This window comes from Pantherophis guttatus, chromosome 6, assembly GCF_059756535.1.
Source record: "Pantherophis guttatus breed Tessera chromosome 6, ASM5975653v1, whole genome shotgun sequence".
Taxonomy (NCBI): Eukaryota; Metazoa; Chordata; class Lepidosauria; order Squamata; family Colubridae; genus Pantherophis; species Pantherophis guttatus.
This window is the reverse complement of record NC_142068.1, coordinates 20,485,234-20,510,679: the sequence shown is the minus strand read 5'-3', so window position 1 is coordinate 20,510,679 and position 25,446 is coordinate 20,485,234. Positions and strand designations below refer to the sequence as shown.

Sequence of the window (25,446 nt, the reverse complement as noted above, 5' to 3'; positions counted from 1 at the left end):
GGGTGTAAATTAATGCTGAAGGAACTGGAGAAACACTAGGTAACCTTTCAAAGCAAACAATTTAGTAGGCACTGAGGAACTGATTGCAACAAGCATTAAGACCAACAATAAAAAGTGTATCTTAAAATATATTTGAAACTGAAGCCAAACAAGGAGGCTAGAGACATGCTGGATAACTCAATTAAAGTAACAACCCAGTGTGTTATAGCTGTAAAAAACAAAACCTGAATTTCATGCAAGGAGTTATTAGATAAGGAATAAAAATAAACTGCCAATATATTAATGCAGTTATATAAATATGTGGTATAAAGTCAGATGGGGAATTATTTCACAAAGGCTACTGTAAAGCTGAAAAACATGCTGCAAAAGGAGTAAACTTAATTAGAGGACTGCAATAATTACTTAGAGGATAGTTATTTGGAAAGTTTGGAAGGTTTAATATTTGGAACTTCTTGATTCGGAGTGAAGAAAAGAAGGCAAAGAAATCTCTTTATTGTTGTAAAAAAAAAAAGCCTTATTCTTCTTTCTTATATTAGAATCTGAGGTAAAATATGGAAAAATACGGGGCCAATATTTTTTTCTCAGTATAACACATAGGTACCTTATTAAATTCATTGCCATCCTGTAATGATGATGACCATGAATTTAAATAGCCATCTAGGGGACGTATCTATGGAATTAGACAAATTTAAGGAAAATTTGACTATTAGTGTTTACTAAGTGGATATTTTGATGGCTGCATCTAACTACTAGAATCAATGGCAGTATGGCTTACATAGTCATTCTTACAGTGTACGTAATTGAAGGGATTATTACCCTTACATCCCACTTAAAGCTTCTAGTTTGCATCTGGCTGACTCTATATAATACTAAATGCTGCACTACATAGGTCTTTGGCCTGATCCACAAGGAAATTTCTCCTGTTGGTTAAATTTCATTCCCAAAGTGTGCATAGGTCTGAGGGATGTTTGTACAATAATGAATTCCCAATGAAAGTGGAAAAATACAGTAAAGCCAAGGAAAGTAATCCGAGAAAGGTTAATACTATATAAAAAAAGGAGAACAGTTATTTCCTGTACCCATTTCACAAAGTACTTGAGAGTGTTATTTGTTCTCATTTAGGTTCTGTAAACATTCTAATTGTGATAATAAAAGTTGCTTTTTTTATTGCAAGAGATAAACATTTGTCAATAGAAACTGCATGTCAGACTGTGTGTGACACCAATGATTAATTTCTTTAATGATCCATCTAAATGAAGTCAGCCTCTATTGAAAGGAATACAAGAAACCTGACAACAGTAAGAGAGTTGAAGTTAGTAGTGATCTAAATAGTACAGCAAAGCCACAAAAAGTAAGAATTGTGTTGGTTAAAAACATTAAGCAGTTCCTAATTCTGTAGGAGGTATATAAAATCAGACCAGCAATTAATTTTTCACTGTTCATCTTAATGGCATCGTCAACAAAATCTGCTTCAACAACAAAAGTGAAATTTAAGACACAGTGAGTGGAGGTCTTATTTACAACAACTTATTGAGTGAAGGTCTTGAGATAATATACATTACAAATTAGACGTGAGACAAAGAGCAAATACACTTAAAAAAAATATTTGGAAGTTAAAATATGGGAGAGGCTCTAATTGATAAAGAAAGCTTCTTAATAGGCCAAATTTTTGTAGGGATTTTAATCCATGAATTTTTAAAAAATGTAGAACATGCAGCTTTTAAATACATATGTATGTAGAACTGTGGAGGTTTGTTATTCTCTCATTTCACTAGTGGGAATGCCCAGCAAACTCTAGCTTCAATAACTATAAAGATGCAGCAACTGAAACCCACACAATGGTTGACCAATTAGCTGCTTACATACCAGTAGCCTATACATAGTGTGTAAAGACTAACCCCATCTGAAAATAAGAATCTGCTTGCATGCAGACTACTCTTTGTAGTTTATGACTTAAAAAACCCTAATGTATTGCTTCCCAAATAGTAAAATGTAGCTGTCACGCATAAATGCTTAATGAGCAATAATAAAAATGTCAGGCCATGTGAGAAGACATATAGTTATCTTGGGTATATAGTTTTTATAGGTAGTCCTCGACTTACAACTACAACTGAGTCCAAAATTTCCATTGCTAAGTGAGACTTCCACAATACATCAAAACTGGTAATAAATGGATTCAGTTCCTACATCAGTGATGGTGAACCTTTTAGGCTTGACGTGTCAAAAATTTGGAAAATGCATAACTTGACTTTGCATGCTAGCATGTCACACATACCCTTCTCCAAACAAAGAAAGAAAAAAGTTCTTTACATATTCATTTATTTTTAAAAAAACAGGCCAATCACATTTGTGATTCCCAGAATTACCGCATGCCACTTACCTTCAGACAGTGTTCTTTTTCTGCTGACAGGCCTCTTCAGCCTATCCGAGACAACCTCAAGTTATATAAGGCCTTCGTTCCTGGAGCAGAAAGTTCCTTTCTTATGTAATTTTTGAAGGCTCCAGAGGCATATGTGAGAGCATACCCCATTTTTGCCTGGCCTTTGCAGTCTCCAAAAATCATGTGAGGGCTGTGATTTCAAGAATAGCTGTTGGGTGCTGGTGAACACTGGCATGTCACCAAAATGTCATGATATGACACTTTTGACCCATGTGTCTCAGGTTCACCATCACTGTCCTAGATTCTGCCACAATCTCCAGAATAGGCAGAACAATAGCAAATAAGTAGAACTATGGCAAATCCTGAACCTAAGAAAAGTATTCATAACATCCTTTCCTTTGTGGATATCCAGGTAAGCTACAATCATTAGTCAAGATGTGCACTAGTTAACAGTTCTGTTTGGAGGGCTTGGTCATTCACCCTTAAATTGAGTTTTGAAGAATTAGAAAGTTTTATAAACAACATTTCTGAATGAAGCTAACTCCTTGCTTCATTGGTAGACATAAGGCAAATGTAAATTAAATTTTCTTACAGAAAAAGACAGGAAGAAAATCCCAAATATATTGTTCTTCATTTATCTTTTAGTATCAATGTGCATTTAATTTATTTATTTAGTTTAGTTTAGTTGATCTACCATACTTGGGACAAGCATTTTGGATTGGTTAGAAGGCTGAAATAGATGATCATATGAGGTTGGATTCTTTTTTCATTGCAATTCTATCACCTGTTGTCTGTCCATCTTGTCTTCCTCATCATCTGTATAATGTTCATCATAGAAGCTAAAAAAATAAATTTAGAATTTTAAATTGAAATGACAACTGAGCTGTTCAATCACAAGCACAAAGATATTAAAAAAAGAGATTACAAGTAGTCCTCGATTTACAACAGTTCACTTAATGACCGCTCCAAGTTACCATTCGAAGTTACAGCACTGAAAAAAGTGACTTATGACCATTTTTCACACTCATGCCCGTTGCAGTATCCCCATGGTCACGTTATTTACATTTGGAAGCTTGACAACTGACTCACATTTACAGGGTCATGAAAATTAATGGAAACCAGATTGATTTAACAACCGTGTTACTAATTTAACAACTGCAGTGATTCACTTAACATGTTTGGCAAGAAAAGTCATAAAATGGGGCAAAACTCACTTAATAAATTTTTTACTTAACATAAATTTTTGGGCTCAGTTGTGGTCGTAGGTTGAGGACTATCTGTTGAAGAAAAATAAGTCTCGCCTGCCATTAAGTATAGGTTAGCTCTATTGTAATGGTCTGTGATAATTGTCATTGGGAGACAGGAGCAGCAACAGAATTTGAAGAGCAGTTTCAGCAACAATTAGATAAGAGGCAGCTTAGGCCACAGAAGCAATGGAAGCCTAAGAAGGAGGGACCCTCCCTAGTTTCTTGGACGGTAAAGGTGAAGAGGGAGAGATGTACAGCAAAGGTAGTATTAGTACTCAGAGTTGGTGCTTCTTGCCTGGACTACTTCTAAGGGCTTAGTTATGGTTTGGGTTTGTGTGGTAGCCAGTGGGACAAGAAATATTCCCATAGACTATCACTCATTCTTAAAATAGTCCTATGCCTTATTCTAATCAATATAACATGTAATATGCCAACCTTACTGCATTTGGGACTTTCTTCCAATTCTCTTGATTTAGGTTCTGAACTTTTGTTCATAGATCTTGCCCCAATGGCCTGAATGTATATCATCACTGACCTCTCTACTGTTTCCCATTAAAAAAATCAAAGAAATTGAACTTTAAATGACATTTATAAAAACTTATGAAACAGTTTTCAGCAGGTATATTAAACAATACCATCCAGCCACTGAAAAATCAAATCTAAAGAAATAGAATTTTTAAGGAGGCTTTTTAATTTTGAGGCAATGAACAAAGAATTAATAAGTTTAAGAGAGTTGTTGGATCTTCTGAAAGTTATGGGATGTTATTACTATGCAAATAGGCAGTAAAAGCAGCTTCGGGTTTTCATGCAGATGTAAGACTGAGTTTAAAACCATAAGAAGCTCTGATGAGATCCTGGTGGAAATGACTAAACTAGATAACATAGGTAGGGAATAGGAGAAAAAATGAAAAAAAATACCGTATTTTTCAGAGTATAAGACGCACCGGAGTATAAGACACACTTACCTTTTTTGGTGAGGAAAAGAGGAAAAAGAAATCTCCCTCTGCCTCTGCACAATTTTGCCTCCTTGCAGCAAACAGCAAACAGCCTGCTTTACTTTCATTTTTGTTTTCAGGATAGTTTGATTAGCACAAGGAAAAAAAAAAGCTGCTGCAGCAAATTACCTCTTTGCAGCAAGCAGCAGAGTCCTGCGTAAAACAACTGAGAGCAAATCAGCTGAGAGTCGGGAGGCCAATCCAATCAACTTGTGCTAATTAGGCTGTGCTGAAGCTGAAAAGAGATGTTTTTTCTTGCTGTTTGCTTGCAAGGAGGTAACTGCTGCAAGGCAGAGGCCAAAGGGTGGGAAGGTCAGTGGGGGGCGGGGCTACATTTGGTGTATAAGACGCACCTAAATTTTCACCCCCTTTTAGGGGGGAAAAGGTGTGTCTTATACTCCGAAAAATACGGTATATTTGCAGACTTCTTACTTGAGGGAAGATGCCATTATTATTAGAAACAGAGAAAATCTAATGTTTTCAAACCATGGATAATTAAACATTTTTCAAATGAGCTAATAATTGGGAAGCAAATTATATTAGCAAATAATTAGGACAAACGCATTAAGCTACATGAAGGCCCCATTCTTCTAACAATCATGAAGACCTACATTATTTACAGAAAATTATTCAAAGAACTGTAAGGAATATTTTATATAAGAAAATTGCCTTTATTCACAAAGCAAGGGATATTGAGATGTACAGAAAAGTGTTCTCAAAGCTTAATAAAAGTCAGGTTTAACTAACCTTACAGCGTCACCTTGACTACAGTCTTTTAATTCATAGTTGTTATGCAAATCCCGATATGTGATTTTTGAATATCTGTTGAAGTCTCCACGGTTTAAACCATTGAGATTTTCCCAGGAATCTGAAATGTTCGATATATAAATATATATTTAAATTACATGCAATGGAAATTCTTAGATGTCTGAAATATTTACAAAGCATAGGAAAAACAACCAGTTCTGACAACGTTTATCTTACATATAAAATATATTTACACATTTTGAAAAAAGAAGAGAATACTCTTATTCAAAATATTGCTGAAAACTCTTCAGTGTAATATAGATATGTACTTATTTAGTTGACTCTGCTATAATCTTATGGAACTATCATACCGTGCCAGGTCAGTACTACTATGCTCTACTGGAAGCAATAGCATTAAAAAGTGAAAAGAAAAGGATTCAACACATTTTACATTCTCTCAATCTGCCACATTAATTAACAGGGACGTTAATAAGTTGGAAAAGTTGTTATTGGTAAGGATTGCATATTCTGAAGGCTGTTGGAGATGCACCCCCAACTTGATGCAAAATAGTCTATTTCTTTTGATTTAGACATTGACAATGTTGTAGACTAATGAATTGCTCAAAACATCAAGTTTTAGGATTTACAATTCTACTGAAAAATTATAATCTAAATTACGTGCTTGTAACATCTACTGTTAAGGGATGCGGTGGCTCAGTGGCTAAGATGCTGAGCTTGTCGATCAGAAGGTTGGCAGTTCAGTGGTTTGAATCCCTAGTGCTGCGTAACTGAGTGAGCTCCCATTACTTGCCCCAGCTACTGCCAACCTAGCAGTTTCAAAGCATGTAAAAAATGCAAGTAGAAAAATAGGGACCACTTTGGTAATAGCGTTCCATGCGCCTTTGGGGGTTTAGTCATGCTGGCCACATGACCACGGAGACGTCTTTGGACAGCGCTGGCTATTCGGCTTGGAAACGGAGATGAGCACCACCCCTTAGAGCCGGAAACTAGCATGCATGTGCAGGGGAACCTTTACCTTTACCATCTACTGTTACAGGACATCGTCACCTAGCAGTTAAGATGCTGGGCTTGTCAACTAGAAGGTTGGCAGCCTGAAATCCAAGTACCACGTGATGGGGTGAGCTCACATTTTTGTCCCAGCTCCTGACAACCTAGCAGTTCAAAAGCATGCCAATGCAAGTAGATACAAGGTGGAAAGGTAACAGCGTTTCATGAGCCTCAACAGATAGTCATGGCAATGACATAACCACGGAAACATCTTTGGACAACGCTGGCTTCTTCTGCTAGCAAACAGAGATGAGCACCATTCCCTACAGTCAGACATGACCAGACAGGGGAAACTTTCCCTTTCACTTTTTAAACATCTACTATAGTTTGACTTCCTAATAAATAAATGCAATTTCTGTTTGCTGAAAGCAGAGAGGAACCAAAAGCTAGTACACTAAACAATGAATTATTTATTTATGCCTATTATGTAAATTTATCTCTTTGCTTGCTAATCCATCCTTCCTCACTTCTTTCTACTCCAACTCATTTCATTAATCCCAAACTTTGCTTTCTGCTCCCTGCTCCTCTAAACTTTTGACAAGCAGCGTTCCCATAGATGATTTCTTCTGCTCTTCAATATACTTATTCTAGTAAAATAGCTTGGGTTCTATTTCCTAGTCCTCCTGTGTGGAAGAAAATGAAACTCACCATATGACCATCTGACACATTAAAATAATCTACTATGTTAGCCAATCCTTCTATACCCAAACATCCATCAATGGCTTTTCAACCCAAATTTTTTTCTTTTAAAATCACTTTTCTTCTTTTAAAACAACAAAAAAGAGAACATGGTCTCTAGGATAAATTCATTCAAACTGAACTAAATATGATCAATAAGGCTTTGTATTTATATCCAAAGGAATGTTCCAAGTTTTAGAAACAGATGCTGCACAAGAATGCTACACCTTGACTACTTATTTACATCTTCCATTCTTTAGCCAATAATAGGGCAGAATAAATAAAACTGCAAATGCTTCCGTTTCTCGCTATTTCATTATGAATAATCCAAAAATTTAGAAAAAGTAACATACCAATATGTGCAAAAAATACACACCTTACAAGGATACTTAAGCTAACAAAATTACATTGTTTTGCCAAGCAATTTTGATGAACTGGGACAATTACCTGAAATACTCTTTAATTCATGGTCTAAATCTGTTAGGGTTTGTTGACTGGTGTGATACTCTAAAGAAGGATCATCATTCTCAGTGACATCAATGCCTGAAATTTCTGAAATTTCAAAAGCCGCTTGAGATAAAGGTTGTGTATTTAAATGTTTGGATCCTGTCTCAATGACTGAAGATGGGCGAGGATGGTGTTTAACCATTTTGCAAAGGGGAATATTTGCAGAAAAAGGTCTTGAGGAAGCATTACCTGAAACAAAAAAAAAGAGAGAGAAATGTATCAGTTTTGAGCACTGCATTGAAAGAACTAGTATGCATGGGAGTAAAGTATCATATTGTGGATCGTGATTGTTTTAAGGCAATCATTTGTTTGAGTGTTCCTCAATCTTGGCAGTTTGAAGATGTGAAGAAGGAGTCCGCACATCTTGAAGGACACAAATACTGGTTTAAAGTAACAATAAACACAGTGGAACATTATGATTTCTTATTGTATAATATTTTTCCTTTCATGATCATATTTCAACTATAATTGATATTAGAAAATGTACATGGGACATATTTGTTGTAACGTGGACTGTATGTTCCCACCCTCCAGGATATGGTATTTTATTCCCTTTTTTACTTTACAGTCTCTCCTCCACAGTAATTCTGTCATTATTAATATATTCTTTGAGCAATTTTACTTATATTGTATTTCTGCAAACCTTTATGAGTCTGCTAATACTATCCCTCTTCTTTCTGAAAGATTCTGTTTGCATGAAGATCAAAACCTTGAGGATGGGTTTGCTATTAGTATACATTATTTTATCATTTCGTAAGTCCTGAATAACAAAGACTGAAAAATATTGCTTCTTCTCCTGATTCACAAATGAGCTACTTGCTTATATAGTAAGCCAGACAAATAAAACATTTATTAAACTGTAACTCTATACATGCTATATCAAGCAAAAGGCCAGAAAGGGGAATGAGTATGCAGGAATGCAATTATGGAGATTACTATTACAGGATTAAAAAAAAAAAGACAATGCAACAGCAATTCTATTACCAACAAAATAGTTTTTGGGGGAAATGATATATGACTGTCCATCATAGACCCAATACATAAAAAAATCTCAACTGCTGACTTTAATTCTTCACACTATATCTAACATCAGTCAATGTCAGATAGTCAATGAGTAAAACACATAATGTTCAATGAATTGAAATACTGCAACTGATTTTCATTTGCTGATTAGAGTGTTGGGAAGGAATTATGCAGGGAGGTTAAATTACTGCTATCAGTGTCCAATTAGTTTGTAAAGAACTCACCAATGGATAAGTTTGACTGAGAAAGTCTTGTACATGGAGTTTGCCTTCCCAGTCTAGTTAATGGTCTACCAAGCTCATTGTTCAATATTTCTTGTACTACACATTCATCAGCACATTCCCCTAGACTCAAGTGCCTTGTCCACTGCTCAGGTCCTGAAGATGAAAAAATAGATCCAATTAAGACAATCAGAAATTTTATATTTTAAAATATATATATATATATTGGTCAACAGCCATTGGTTTAAATGCATACACCATTAAGTAACTAACGTATTTTTCGGAGTATAAGACGCACCGGAGTATAAGACACACCTACCTTTTTTGGTGAGGAAAAGAAGAAAAAGAAATCTCCTTCTGCCTCTGCACAATTTTGCCTCCTTGCAGCAAACAGCAAACAGCCTGCTTTACTTTCATTTTCGTTTTCAGCATAGCTTGATTAGCACAAGGAAAAAAAAAATCTGCTCCAGCAATTTACCTCCTTGCAGCAAGCAGCAGAGACCCACGCAAAATAGCTGAGAACAAAACAGCTGAGAGTCGGGAGGCTGATCCAATCAACTTGTGCTAATTAGGCTGTGCTGAAGCTGAAACCAGCTGTTTCTTCTTGCTGCTTGCTGCAAGGAGGTAAACTGCTGGGAGGCAGATGCTAAAGGGTGGGGGCCAGTCTGTGGGCGGGACTACATTCGGTGTATAAGATGCACCTAAATTTTCACCCCCTTTTAGGGGGGGAAAAAGGTGTGTTTTATACTCCAAAAAGTACAGTACTTAAATCTTCAACTACCCTTTCTCAGAACTTGAACAATATTAAAAGAATTCTGTCTCTCTTTCTTCATCTTTCATTTTCAATAGCAACTTGACCTGGAGAAATTAAGGTGAAGATTTTTCAGTTTCTTACTTCCTACCCAACTGCTGTTAAAAGCATGCAAGCAGTAAATCTGTAGTCTATTCTGTGAGAAAGCAAAGATGGGAAACTTATGTACCAAACAACAGTAAAAAAAATTGGTTAGAAGACCAAGCTTGCATTAATTAAATCATTCATCTAGATCTTGAAGTTGATTAATTGGTAGCAGCCAGTTTAAATTGGCAAGGGCAAATTTTAATAAAACAAACTATTAAAGGCAATGTCTTGATTCAGTCTCATTTTCTTTCTGTAATAAACACTAAAAAAAAGGAAAAGTGAAAGGCGTCATAGGCTTATTAAATTAAATACAGACTTACATTCATCAATTTGTCTAAAAAACTATAATGAGCTGTTGCTAATATGGAGATCTAATTAAAAATAATCAATGTATAGATCTACTACATAGTAAAAGTAGGCAGATCAAATAAAAGTTCTCATCAGCTCATAGCCACAAAATAAAGTGACTGAAAATATTTACATCATTACTTTCTATTTAGCAGTTAGTAAGAAAAAAAGTCCAAACAGTCTTATACAGAATTCAAACCCATGATTTGAATTTCTCTCTGCCTATTTGTTTTATTTTCTCTGGCAGCCATTGAACATTTCATTCTGAACTTAGGTAGCTTTCTAGAACAATAGGCCTAATATTAGTACATGGAACTAGAACAAGAAGCAAGGACTGACAGAGTTAAGGAAAAGCCTTTATGGATAGCAATTGATATGGTACGCTATGCTACATCAGTTCTGTACCCATCTGCACGAAACTAAAGTTTGTCTAAAGTCTACTATTTGTAGACACTAAATAGTGTCTACATAGGACTCTATTTACTTTGGCCTGAAGTGGGGAACTATTGGGGCAATAAGTAACATACATAGATAAGCCTCTCATATGAAACGTAAACTTGTTTCTGTTCAGACTTTCACATGTGCCATTAAAATGTCCATTGTACACCTAACAGCAATCATGTTTAATTCTTCCAAGTGTTAATAATTCTAATTGTCACTGCAACCAGGAGGCTGTCTTCTCTTTGGTGGTAACCATTTTTCAGAAACCTCTAAAAAATTCTTATACCTATAGATATTAGAAAATACCTGGATCCTCCATCGTGCTATTAAATGTTAGCTGCTAATTGCTTTACGATTTTCTTGATTTTTTTTAAAAAAAATATTTTTACACTTATTGTATCATGTGCCTGTCTTTTATTGTCTTTGACCTTGAGTTGAAAATGAATTTCAGTGAAAGCTCTTGAGACTTGAGCTGACACTGTCTTGCTGTCATACTGTGTCACCAACTGGAACCTTTGAAAGACCTTTAATTCATAGCCTTTTCTCTGGACAGATTTGGTGGAAAGTAAGCTTGACCTCAGCTGCAACCCCAAGATGATAAACATTCCAAGGTTAAAACCTGAATGATCTGGGAAGATGAACTCAAAACATTTACTTTACCAGCCAACAAAAGTGAAATGGAAAAGTGTTTTCCGACAATGTGTAGCTTTTTCATTAATGACTAGGTTGTTTATTAAGCAAGTGAGCTATCACTACATTATTAATTAATGATTTCCCAAAGAGCTCTCTTGATAATCAAGTTCCCTCAACCATAAGAAATAAAAAAAAAAATCAAATACTTACATAATTATATTTCCCACAATAAAATGTAATGTGACATTGCTTAGTAGTTACATATGGCATAAGACAATGCCAATTTTTTAAAAATGGTGCAATATTTCTGTGTCTTTTAGGTATAACATGTATACCAACTGAAGCCAACATTTTCTTGTGCATAATGCTACAGTTCTGACACATAAAGACAAAATTGTTTAATTTAAAAATGAAAGAGAAACCACCATGCATTGAAAATGTTCTCAATATGTAGAAACATTACTAGAGAAATGTTCGTATGCAGGACTACCTGAAAATGAAATGATGTTCTTTGGAGAATCTTGGGCCTTGTATGGTGAAGGAACGGATTTCATCTTAAGTTGTAGACAATTTGAACCCATTGTAAAAAATTCTTCAAGTCCTTTGTATGGGTTACAAACAGGTTTCTCTCTTAGAGCTACCTGTGACAACTAGAATAAAAAAAAAAGATTAGAAAAATAATACTAAATGTTGTCTTGAATTCCTCCACATGAGCTCATGTATAGAATAATCCATTTAAAACATCTAAAATCCAGAGCAACTTGACATAGGCAGAATAATTAGGACTATCATCATTTATTGTCTCTCCTTAAGGTCCCAGGTAGGCAATGAAATGATAGTGTTTTGTTGCTGGTATTAGGTCTTTTTTGGGGTGGGTGGGTGATGTTTTGGTTTTGTTTTAATTACGCTACGTCCTATACCCAGAGATTTTCTCAAAAGTACCAGGACGGCTCATCATCTTGCCCAGAAGAAAAAGTAGAATATTAGGAAACCAATGTAAGTATAATGCATTCAGTATGAATATAGTAGTGACATTGTTGTCCTGTCTTGCCTATTCAAAATTAGGTTTCTTACATGGAGTGGAACTTGTTTCTAGATTGCCAAATATTAATCAAATCTTTTTGCAGTCACTTCTTGTCTTACTAAACTTTCATTAAGCTCCATCTCTATATAGAACCAATATGGAATGTAGGCATAACTATATTTAAAAATAAATACTATCTATCTATCTATCTATCTATCTATCTATCTATCTATCATCTATCTATCTATCTATCTATTAATAGTATTTATTTAATACTATAAACTGAATTAAAATGCTGACTTTATCTATGTGCATTATTTTGGATTTCTTCATGAAGCCTGGGAAATGTAAGTGGATTTGCATATACTGAAATTTTCTCGGTTCCACAGGAATAAAATGATGAATAAAATAAAAAACACATTTTTAAAGGCATACAGAAATGGGATGTCACAGCTATAGTACAGCTAGAAATAACAAAGGAAGATACTGCTGTCCAGCAAACCAAACGGCCTCACTTGTCAATGCAAATGCTGGAAGCAAATTTTACATACACGCACAGGATCAGCAGACAGTTCTACTAATATGGTTTCTTTTTTAAAAAAATTACATTTAAAGGAGGAACATTAAGTAGATGCTTTAGGCTGGTGTTATATTAAATATTTGAAACAGTCAAGCAATACAAATCTTCTTTGAGGCTATTATAAAACAATTAAGGGATACAGCATAAGAAAATTAAGTTTGTAAAATATTAAAAACAGCCAGGTGAAATCTAGTATTTTCTCACAATACCATGAGTTTCAAATGGGAATCATTAATGCATAAATATATTTAAATGAATGTAACTAACTATTTAGAGTCAAGAATCACTGATCTATTTTCTAGGCCCATATCCTCCTCAGTACATTCTTATCATTTAAGCTTCCACTGATATTAAATATTATTAAAAGGGGGGCAGCAGAAATTGCTATGGAAAAGTAGTAGTCCAGTGAAAGATGGCTGTGTGGGAAGCGGAGTTCAAAAGACAAGAAAAAATAAAACAAGACAGTGAACTGAATAAACTGTATACTGTATAAGAAAGAGTATGTATATGTTACATACTTGATAAAGAGTTTAACAGATTAACAGAATTGGAAGGAACCTTGCAGGTCATCTATCTAACCCCCTGCCCAAGCAGGAGACCCTACATCTGCCTCTACCTAGGATCGAACTCATAACCTCCTGATTGTGAGGCAAGAGCTCCACCTCTAGGCCACAGCAGCTGGGCTGAGTTGTGTGACTAATGTGTGAGAAAAAATAACTGTATGTGGTAGGAGTATTCAATTTTTCCTGATCCAAATAAACCCATTTTACTCTGTAAATAGGCAGTTCTGAATATTCTGAAGGGAAGGGATAATGAAATGGACTTAGGATGAGTTTTTTAGAAGTGAAAAAAAAAAAGGTCAGAAAAGTCCATTAAAGGTCAGATGTCTCTTAAGACAAGACATCTAAAGTGTGGCAATGGGAAAGTGTAGTGATGGCTCTGGATTGGCCTGTGTGACCTTAAGGAGGATTTTTTACGAGATTGTCAACCCAGTAAAGATTCACACATCTGCGTCAGCTGCATCTTAATGTTCAAAGAATCATCCTAGGCACGGCTATGTACTTGCTGAATAAATCACTGAAAGAAAACCCATCTGCAGGAACACCAAAGGTCTTTTCGAACTGTCACTTTGCAAACAAGTGGAACACAGGAGGAAATACATTGGTCTCCCTTCCTCCCCAGCACCAACCAATAATAATGTGGAATCTTTTCTTCTCAGAATATTTAAAGAAGGGAAAATTGAAAGTATGAATGGTGGCCCTATTTCCTTCCTGACTGCTGAAGATTTCCTATTGTAAAATTTTCACAGAACAACCCTGGAATGTGGTTTTTGTGCATGCCAGGTAAACAGATTTATTTATTCATTGTAGACGCTTTGGGGGCCTCTTAGAAAGTTAGTGTGTGTTTCCTTTTACTTCACGCAACAATTCTTTAAAACTGGATACAATAGTCCCTGTCTCCATTGTTACATCCTCAGCATGTTTTTTTAAAAAATATTTTATTAATTTTTCAATAAACACAAAACCAAAAACATACATACAAAAATACACACACAAAAAAGGAATACAATAGATACACACACACACACACAAAAAGAAAATAAGAGAGAGGGGAAAAAAAGAATTGTTGTGTGAAGTAAAAGGAAACAGAAAGTTAGTGTGTGATTGGAAACTATTTCCCCTGAAAGAAGCTAAAGGAAGGAGATAAAGGCAGGGAATGCTATCAATAATCACGAGGATATAGACAACATGTATCTTAGTAGCCTTGCTTCTCCTTGCATGTAAGATCTCTTCCAAAATTTGGGATTATGTTTCCTCTCCTTCCTCCCTCATATATCCCATGAATTCAAGAATTCCGCCAACACATAAAGCATTTTAATTTGAGTGACAGCCTGAAAGTACAGTGTACCATACAACCAGAAATGATTCTGACTGGCACTCCAAATAATAGTTCAATAAATAATGAGACAAATCCCTCCCAAGCTAAAACAGCAGTAGTAGTAATAATATGTAGTAGTAGTACCAAAGAATATTCTGGAATAACTGGTGAAGCATCATGCATGCCTTGAGACACATTGTTTTCTTTAACTAACTCCATTGCTGGGAAAGATTTGCTGGCAGCCAGTTGAGGAGGACTTGGTGTCTGCTCATTTGACATGCAAAAGCTTTTCTTTTTGATTTTACCACTCTTGTCTTTTGTTATTGCTCTTTCAGATAAGGAGTTCGGAGTCATTTCTTCTCTACAGGAACAACTACCAGCAACATCAGCTCTTTCAAACTGTGAAGATGTTCTTGCTAAAGAATTGAGAGGAAAAAAGATCTTGTCAGTTTAAATCGCTGCACGTAGCCTCTTGAATAATTAGGACTCGAGTTTTATCAGCTCACATGAAACACCAAGGAGTTTTATTCAGAACTGCTTCTCAGACTGATATACCAAATGCAGGCTGAAACTGTTGTATTGCTAGCTTCCGGCTGATATTATTTTAGTATTTAAAATTCAAAAGCTTATTAATTAAGGTTAATCGGAGGGGGGGGGGAAAGCCAAGGGTATTCCCTGTACAATTTTCCATGTTTCATTTATCCCTTGCCACATTTCACCTTGTCCTCTAGTTATTCTGAATACTAAATTATTAAATCCATATAGGTTTCTCCTCTAGCCATGTACCCAGTAGAAAATGTTTTATATATGATTGAAAATGTAGAAGGCATAAAGAATGGCCTTGGAGGACAATGGAATGATCTTCCCCCATGGCAACCATCAGACAAGCCTGTTGAATGAGTCTATACCAACAAACTAATTAGAGCAAACATCTCAGGTCCCTCGTGTAGGAGAGGGCATGGCAGAACCTGGAGGGAGGGGAGTGAAAAAAGAGATCAGCCTAGAATCCCTACGTAGCCACAAATGAAATAAGTCCAACCCTCCTTGTGTACCGTTGATCCTTATTTAACTCTTAACCAGGTGCTGACCATTAACAGAGAAGATTCATGTGCATAGTCTGTTTAGCAACAAATCTCAGGCACTAGTCACTTCCCGCCTGGACTACTGCAATGCTCTCTACATGGGGGTCCCCCTGGGGTGCACCCGGAGGCTCCAGCTGGTCCAGAAAGCGGCCGCGCGGGGGATTATGGGGGCGACGAGGCGCTCCCATGTGACACCTCTCCTGCGCGAGCTGCACTGGCTCCCGGTGGTCTTCCGGGTGCGCTTCAAGGTGTTGGTGACCACCTTTAAAGCGCTCCATGGCTTAGGGCCGGGGTACTTACGAGACCGCCTTCTGCCACCAATAGCCTCCCACCGGCCAGTACGCTCGCACAGAGTGGGCCTCCTCAGGGTGCCGTCCGCCAGACAATGTCGGCTGGCGACCCCCAGGGGGAGAGCCTTCTCTGTGACGGCGCCCACCCTCTGGAACAACCTTCCCCCAGAGTTACAGATAATAACAGACCTCCGGATTTTTCATCGGGCCCTGAAAACTTATTTATTTCAACTAGCTGGGCTGGCTTGAGCTAAATTTTAAATTGATTTTAAATTGGGTTGTTTTAATTACGGCCAAAATATTTAATTATTTTAATACTGTTTTTAAATTTTGTATGCTGTTTTTACTTAGGCTGTGCACCGCCCTGAGTCCTATTGGAGAAGGGCGGTATAGAACTTTAATTAAATAAATAAATAAATCAGCTTAACTGAACCTTCACATGTGGACTGGTCTTCTGCACTTGACATATTCCTTATTCACACAAAGATAAAGTGAGACGGAAGGAGGGAAGCACATACAGATTTGAAAGATTCTGTTACTTCAGCTGTTCTAATGAAAATAGTTTGAGACCTATATGGCATGGTTTTTTTAGTCTATTAAGCTAAGCAAGAAGTAAACGATACTTATATTAAAAATGTATCAGCATTCCAGTGGTCTAGTGAGCATATTAGCAGTTTTTCTGAAAATGTACCCTTGAGAAAAATACAGAAGCTGTTAGCAAGGCTGCCTCTGAAGTTTGTGAACGAGCCTAGAACAATGTTGACACAAGTCTACTTTAACAGGAGAGGTAAATGTTATAAGCTTACTTTTAGGAGTTTCTTCATGTCTGCTACAAAGAAAAGTTAAGCCCTTTTCTCTGTTAACTATAGAAGAAAGAGGTGACCTTGTAATCATATTGTTGGAGGGAGGCAGAAAAACATCTGGTTCAGTCTTCTGAGTTTTTGACATAGAACTACTTGAGATAAAAGGGAAAAATAGAATTTAAAATGATCAAACTATCATGTTATGGCATCATCCCACAGGTTTCTATGAGTTAAACATACATTTTTTAACAAATGCTGAAACTGCAACCTATAAATGGCGATTTCTTGGTGATTTCATACTGAAGGTATTTGAAAATTAATTGTTTGCAATTATCTGAATTGGAATAAACCATTATTTTACACTGTCATTCTAATAAGCTGTTTTATATTTTTTTAAAAGTAGCATAGAAATAAATTATATTTTTAGAAAACAAAATAATTATATTAATTATTCTGAAATCATGGGATTTTTTGTTTTTATTTTTTATTAAATATGGTTGCTTAATGTGAAGGGGCTAAAGCGACTTATGTTCTAGTTTAGAGCCTGAAACTGAGAGAATACTGAGGTTTTTACAAATGGGTGTCCCTTTCCTAAATAACTCATGAAAACAGATCCATGCACTGGATCGATAGTAGAGCCGTGCAGGTTTTTTTTATATACTTGCACCCATATAATTCAGCATATGAATGAAAGCCTATACATATGAAGATTACCTAGAGCAGGGGTGTCAAACTCACATCATCACGGTGTCATGTGATGTATAAGTGACTTTTTCCCCTTCACTAAACCGGGTGTGGGCGTGGCCAGTGCATGACGCATCCGCCCCAAGGGCCGCAAGTTTGACAATCCTGAGCCCATTTAATTTGTGAAATCTGCAAATCTGGTAGTAGTCTTTCCAACCTTTATTCAACCCATTAATGAAAAAATATAAGGCTACTGGATCAAAGACCAAAGTACGATTAAAAAATATACTTGTTCTCTTTACAATAGCTGTGAATCCATTTAATAAATATGCCATTCATTTCTATTGCCTTTTTAACAGAATGTTGTCAATATTATAGCAAATGTTTTCATAAGTCATGAAATACTATGTTCATAGCATGCCTACAATCTATTGTCTTTTTTTAAAAAAATGGGCTGTTATTCAGAACACATTTGTTTTTGGACTAACCCGTGTTCTAGTAATCACTGCACTATTTTCAAGATGCTTACAGACTGATCACTTTATGAGCTACCCTAGGATCTTCCAAGGTATCGTTGTCATGTTGATAGGTCTGTAGTTCCCTAGGTCCTCCTTCCTTCCTTTTTTCAAAAACTGAGACATTTGCCTTTCTCCAGTAATCTGATAGATCATCTATACTCCAAGATTTCTCCAAGACTTTTGGCCATATCTTCAGCAGCTTCTTCAATATCATAGCATGCAACCCATCTTGTCCTGGAGACTCATTCAAGATCTGCTGGTATTCTCGGAATATTTATCAAGCTTAAGGTGCAACTGGCTCTTTCACAAATGCACAGTTCATAATTATGTTGAAATAATTACCCATAATATATCAGCTCATCAGACCCAGCTTCCATTACTATAAAATTAGTGGATTCTTCTTCGGTCTCTTCTTTACAAGCCTTATAAAAAATAAATACATAGATTATATTTTATCTTAAAAATTACATTATAAGATAATTGGACTTTGTATTTGTTGGAAAATTGTGATGGGTAAATTATTAGTTTGCACTAAGCACAGATTCTATTCAGTAAAGTTTAAAAATATATAGTTTGATGTTTATTTATCAAACATTAAAGGTAAAGGTAAAAGGTAAAGGTTCCCCTTGCACATATGTACTAGTTGTTCCCGACTCTAGGGGCGGTGCTTATCTCCGTTTCAAAGCCGAAGAACCAGCGCTGTCCGAAGATGTCTCCATGGTAATGTGGCTGGCATTACTAAATGCCAAAGGCGCACGGAACACTGTTACCTTCCCACCAAAGGTGGTCCCTATTTTTTCTACTTGCATTTTTTACGTGCTTTCAAACTGCTAGGTTGGCAGAAGCTGGGACAAGTAACGGGAGCTCACCCCAAAAGGTGGCACTAGGGATTTGAACCACTGAACTGCTGACCTTTCGATCGACAAGTTCAGCATCTTAGCCATGAGCCACCGCGTCCCTTCTTATCAAATATTATCAAACATTATTAGCAAATATTAGCAAACATTAAACAGCTGGCAAAAATGAGAAAAAAAGCAGACAAAAGCAAAGCAAAAACCAAACAATACATAAAGGATGAAGACTATAGAGAGTTTAATAAAATGTTCAATATTATCTACCTTTATATATCAAAAAGCATAAAACATTCCAGTTCCTCTGGAAACAATACTGTGGGTAATTATATAGACAGCCCCAACAGAAATGGCCTTTAATTGTTCCAGCTTTAACCCTTTAATGTGTGGACTAGAAATGGAAATACCAGGGAATTCTGTCGTCTATTGTAGACCATGGAAGTAACAATTTGGTGTAACATTTGATGATATATCCAAATGACGTTCTTAATTATGCTACATATTTTCATCCTTAAATCAATCCTCAAAGTTCCAGCTATCACAGCAGCCCAGTGGTCACATGATTGTGTTCCGGGTGCTGGGCAACCAGTCTGAATTTCCAATAGTCTCAGCTTTCCTTGATTGCAATTTGCAATTTTCTGGTGGGAACCTTGGCTTCCCACAAGCAAAGTCAACAGGGAAGCTGACAGAAAGTCAAAAGTTGGGGGTCACATGAGGTTGTTGCTTAAAGACTCACAATGGTTCACCTAACTGCTGGAATGGCTATCGCTAAGAGGCACAGTGATGTAATGAGCTTTGCAGCCACACTGCTTAGCAATGGAAATTCAGGTACTAATTGTTATCACTAAGCAAGGACTACCTGCAGTACAATTAACTTTATTAAACTGTGTTCTGCTTAACTTTAGCTATTGTTAGATTAATTTGGCTCTGCGTGATCTTTTTCCTTCACTAAACAAACCAAAAAAAATAGTTTGTAAAATTGAGGGCAAAAGAAGAAGGGGACAGCAAAGGATGAGGTGGTTAGATAATGTCATGGATGCAATGAACATGAATTTGGAAAAATTTCAGGAGACCATGGAGGACAGGAGGGCCTGGCATGCCAGGGTTCATGGCGTCCTGAAAAGCTGGACACAAAAGTTAGCAACTGAACAACATGCATGTCCCATCTGATATTGCTGTGCCCACAGCAACAGATGTGACTTAGTTAAATAGGTTGTTAAATAATTAACATAAGAAAATGTTATACAATTTTGTAATATATAAGTGACCCAACTAATATATGTGACCAAATTAAAAGAAAACTAACCAGGCATTATATACTCACATCATCAAGGATCTTGATTTTCAAAGAAGGTTCAGAACTTGTAAGAACAGTCCCAGGCTCTTCTTGTTCCAATACATCTGCCCAATACTTTTTCATTTCTATAGCTGGAAATAAAAAAAATAATTTTGCCATCGGCCAATTTTTAAGACTGACAATATATATTTCTGCACGACTAGAGTAACAATACATACTTATTGAAAAAATATGGTTTTCTTGCCTTAGAACAAATATTTTAAATATTTAACATAATACATTTAAAATTAGAAGATGTATCTTTATTGAAAATGATAATTTTGCACTGTATGAATGAGAGAATAATGTGGATTTATATGGATAATGAAAGAATATGGAAAACAACCTAAGTAAAATGACAATTCTTCTATGATGTTTTTTTCTCTGTTTAGAATATATTCTTCTGATTTTAATGAAAGTAATCTTATTAGCAACTGTAAATGTATATAAAATTATGTAAATACTCTGTTTAGCTGAATAAGAACAATGATCATTCCTGCTTACTTCTAATGAAGGCTGATCCATTTATAGTGAAAACGGATGAGTCACAGGGAAGGTGGTTGGGTATGTTCGCCAATATTAAATAATATTTAATCCATATTATTTATTTAATTCTATTTATTTGTTTATAACCTGCCTTTATTATTTTTTTTTTACAAATAAATTGCTATGAAAACACAGCTGTCTTACTTAGCCTGATTAGGAGACAAACTGATATTCCAATGTATGGAGCTTTTGAGTTCTGGTACAGAAAAAAAGGCAGGAGATAATTTTAATGAAAAAAATATTCTCTAGGTAAAATACCAACAGTTAATAGTAAATTACGGTAATACGGTATGGATGGGGGTTTTGGGGTCAAAATAGTAGGAATTGCATTAAATTATGCCAGTATCTGAAGAACAATGTTTTGTTAGGCATCCAAAATTCTGTCTCTTTGCTTTCCAAAGACATTTTCCCCCTGGTGGTGAGATGAATTCTCAGAAGACTTTGGCAGACTTTTGATTATGCTAAAGGGGGATAAAGGTATTCCCCCCATTTTCTATACTTACCAAAGCATATATATAGGTAACTTGACTAGATCCCTAGCTCTCCATTCAGCAGAGGGCAGTAAAGTGCAGTACTGCCGCTTTCTCTTAATTGAATGGATTTGGGATGAAAAAAGACATCAGCTACTTTTTCTACTGATTTTTTTCTTTAGCTAGGCTTCCAAATTAAGGAAGATTCTGCCTTTGTCTCTATGCTTGTTAAGGGGCAACGAAAAACAAAGACCCTCGTATAATAAGCCCAAACAATATTTAGGAATCCCAACTATAGTTTTCCTTAAAATTGTACCATTTGGGATTCACTCAAATCAGATTTTTAAAGTAATGAGAAGGGATTCAATGATTGTAGCTTCCTTTTTCTCAGTAAAATCTTTCTATTTTCTACACTATTGCAAATCTTTGTTTTGGGTTTGGTGCAGCAATACCTGGTTGTATTTAAACATTCCCCTGACACGTGTTGGAGTCAACTAATACCTGATTTCACTTCCCTCAAAGTTAATTTACTAAGTGAATTCTTGAAATTGTTTTGTCTTAGACATACACAGTGATGTATGAAAAGCCAACTAACCTATTTCACGAGCATTTATTATGTCTTCTTCTTCCTCCTCCTCCTCCTCCCCCTCCCGCTCCTTCTCCTTCTCTGTCTCCTCTTCTTCTTCCTTTTCTCTGTTCCAAGGACCAGGAATTCTATTTGACAATGATTCCTTGAGTTTTGGTTCATCCATTATAATGTTATATGACAATTCATCGTTTGGAGCTCTAGAAATGAAAATAAGGAAGGTAGTGCTTTAAACATTCTATCTATTAATAGAATTGTATTCTGCAAGAAAAATCAAGCACATAATCCTTTGGTGGATTCAATGATACTATAACTAATTTCAGCACCTGATCTAAGGGGTGAACGTGGAGTTGCCCATGAATATGACCTGGAAGTCGCAGATTGCACTGAATGTAGTTGCTTACCTGCTGACCAGTGTCAGCAGAATCACACCTAATCTGAAAGTACACCTAATCTGAGAGCCACGGTGGCGCAGTGGTTAGAATGCAGCACTGCAACTAATTCTGCTGACCGCCGGCTGTGATCAGTTTGGCAGTTCAAATCTCACCAGGCTCAAGGTTGACGCAGCCTTCCATCCTTCCGAGGTCGGTAAAATGAGGACCCAGATTGTTGGAGGCAATATCTTGACTCTGCAAACCGCTTAAAGAGGGCTGTAAAGCACTGTGAAACGGTATACAAGTCTAAGTGCTATTGCTATTCTACTGGTTGCCAATAAGCTTCCAAGCCCAATGTAAGATGCTAGTTATTGCTTATAAGACCCTATTGGGTTTCAGCATTTGCTCTATTTGGGATTGCCTTCTCCAGGTTGAATCTGCCCACCTGACATGACACGGCCAGGAGAGAATGCTATGATGCTCATTGTAGTGAGATCAAGGGTATAGAGATGTGGAAAATGGCATAGTTCCCTTACTTTGGAGCTTTCCCTGTGGAGCTAGTTAGTCTCCATCCTTTTAGGAAGGAGATCCAATGCAGTTCTAGGATCCATTAATACAGGGATAGCATCAAGAACACGAAAAATAATAACACCCATCTATTCTGCGCACCTGGCATACTGCATCCGGTTCTGGTTACTATGATACAAAAAAAAAAAAAAAAAGATTCTGAGGCCCAAAGAAGAGTACAGAGAAGAATAATAAAGATAATAAGAGGTCTGGAGGCTAAATCATCCAATGAATGGTTAAGGGATCAAGGTATATTTAGCCTAACAAAGAGAAGGGTTAGGGTGACATGATAGCCATCTTCAAATACGTGAAGGGCTGTCACAGAGAAGAGGGGTTGATTTATTATCCAAGCATCTGAAGGCAGGGCAGGAAGCAATGGATGAAAACTAGTCTGAGAGATATTCAACCTGGAACTAAGAAGAAACTTCCTGACAGTGAGAACAATTAGTCAATGGAGCATCTTGCCTCCCATAGTTGTGGGACCTCTGTCGCTAGTGTTTTTCAAGAAAAGACTGGACATTCATTTGTCTGGGATGGAATAAACTCCTGCCTTGACCGGGTTTGGACTAGAAGACTTCCATAGTCCTTTCCAGACCTATAATTCTCTTCCGTTAGTTTTTTTGGGAAGTGAACATTTTTTAAGATTTAATGCTTCTTTGGGTATTTTAATATACTGTTTTAAGCCCTTAGAACATTTTGAGGAGGATACAAATAACTGTATTAAATAACTATAATAATAAATAAATTGTAATAAAACAATATTTGGTTCCAACCATCTACAGTTGACCAACACTGAGGAGTGATCCACTGCTTTTCAGTTCTCATCAATATTTGCTCACAAGCAACTGAATAATTCAAGTTCAGTAACAAACAATAACTGTTTACAATGCTAACATTCATTCCAATTATCTTCTTCTCTTGATGAAGAATCTGAAATCTATTGCAATTGCTTGCTAACTGCATAAATGGTAATAAAAACAGACCTTGGTATTTTATTACTGTAATTCATTCCTAATCAGCATTTGGGATAAGCTATCCTTCTGCAAAGCAACACTTTAAAGTAGTATTATATAGTTTGATTCATTTGAAAATGCAGTTTCCCTCACATAGCGCAGCGATCCAGTCAATACCTTCTATGCTTCTTAATTAATAATCTTTCCATATAGTTCAAGCTATCTTCTTTGAATTCAATTTCAATAGACTTCTTCATAATTGGAGGGCTCGTCTGCACCTGACATGTACCTGAATTTTCTATAACAATAAGAGAAAATTGTTAGCTATTATTTTAGCGTATGAAGGTACCAATTTTGCCTGATTGTAATTTTATTTTTAAAAATGTTAAAAGTTTTAAAGAGAAGATTAAAAACTAACAAAAACTAATATAAAGTAAGTAAAAAAGGAGGAAGAAAAAAGAAGACAAAGGTCCCGCAGACAAGGATAAAAAGAAATAGAAGTAGCTTCCAATTTTCTCTGAAGCAAATATGAGTACAAGGTTATTTCTTGCTCTATGGTGACAAAAAGATAAACTCCCTTTTTCCTATTAGCTAGGTTTTTGTTTTTGTTTTTTTGCTAATCATCAAAATCATCATCAAGTGCATTTTTACCTGGTACATGCAAAAAGTCTGTAAGGGGTTTCATAGTCAGTCAGTCATAAATATAGTTAATGTTTTTTCTCTAATCAGGGAAGCCAATTTAGTCATCTCTGCAAGTTCTATCATCTTCACTAACCATTCCTCCATTGTGAGTAGTGTTGAACTTTTTCAGTTTTGAGCAGTTCACGTGTGTGTGTGTGGGTGGGTGTGTGGGTGTGTGTATTTAAACATTTAGTGTTTAAAGTTACAACGGCACTGAAAAATGTGACTTATGTTTTTCACACTTACGGCCATTGCAGCATCCCCGTGGTCATGTGATCAAAATTCAGATGCTTGGCAACTGATTCGTATTTATGACAGTTTCCCGGTGGTGATGTAACCTTCTGACAAGCAAAGTCAATGCAGAAGCCAAATTCTCCTAAGAGCCATATTCCTAACTGAACAACTGCAGTGACTCACTTAACAACTTCTATGTGAATGGGGCAAAACTCTTTTAATAGCTGTCTCCCTTAGCAACAAATGACTTTTTTTCCTAGCTTTTCTGTCCGCGAGAGTCAAAAGAAAAGGCACTGGTTCCCATTATACTTTAGTCTTTAAAAATATTCTGAATTAGTGTATGCATGGTTTTTATTACACACCTACCAAAATTGATAGAATGTTCATTCGTGTTTATTTGATTGTCAATATTCACTGTAGAATAAATAACAGAATCTGTGGAATATTTAAACAAAATCCTTCAAAAATAATCCAGAATATTAATATTCACTAGAAGAACATGCGACTCATAAAATCAATACTACCACAATCATAAGCTCTTTGCACTGAAATTCCATTAAGGCTTGGTAAACAAGCTCCCCATGGTCCTGGGAAGAACATCAGCAGAGAGGTAGAGATTTTTTAAAAAATGGTGAAACAGTCGAATGGATGATTAAATATGTGAATGGTAATTTTGCATTGCATACAAAACGAGACAGAAAGACAAGCATAGCACTTGAAGAACATGGGGCAACTTGTTACTGTTTTCATGTGCAGGAAAAGATGCAACCATATCCTACTTTTAGATTGAAAATAATGTCGAA

The 25,446-nt window shown here is 36.1% G+C and overlaps 1 protein-coding gene across 10 annotated transcripts in view; it reads right to left on the bottom strand.

Annotated features, from left to right (window-relative positions):
• Positions 1-1,140: 1,140 nt before the first annotated feature.
• Positions 1,141-25,446, bottom strand: part of ZBBX (zinc finger B-box domain containing) — a 46,612-nt gene continuing 22,306 nt past the window's right edge. For 5 of the 10 annotated variants that reach the window (XM_087872529.1, XM_060683107.2, XM_060683108.2 and 2 more), the window contains exons 10-21: positions 23,906-24,026; positions 21,844-22,034; positions 20,221-20,324; positions 18,388-18,467; positions 16,847-16,995; positions 14,813-15,084; positions 11,677-11,836; positions 8,870-9,022; positions 7,563-7,811; positions 5,370-5,490; positions 3,165-3,219; positions 1,141-1,289 (exon numbers count right to left, since the gene is read on the bottom strand). In XM_087872529.1, coding sequence (XP_087728655.1) covers positions 1,260-1,289; positions 3,165-3,219; positions 5,370-5,490; positions 7,563-7,811; positions 8,870-9,022; positions 11,677-11,836; positions 14,813-15,084; positions 16,847-16,995; positions 18,388-18,467; positions 20,221-20,324; positions 21,844-22,034; positions 23,906-24,026 — 1,685 coding nt within the window. In that variant the 3' untranslated portion in view covers positions 1,141-1,259. Of the gene's footprint in view, positions 1,290-3,019; positions 3,220-5,369; positions 5,491-7,562; positions 7,812-8,869; positions 9,023-11,676; positions 11,837-14,812; positions 15,085-16,846; positions 16,996-18,387; positions 18,468-20,220; positions 20,325-21,843; positions 22,035-23,905; positions 24,027-25,446 lie in introns of those variants that run through there. The other 5 variants (XM_087872530.1, XM_087872525.1, XM_087872526.1 and 2 more) reach the window with 2 other exon arrangements.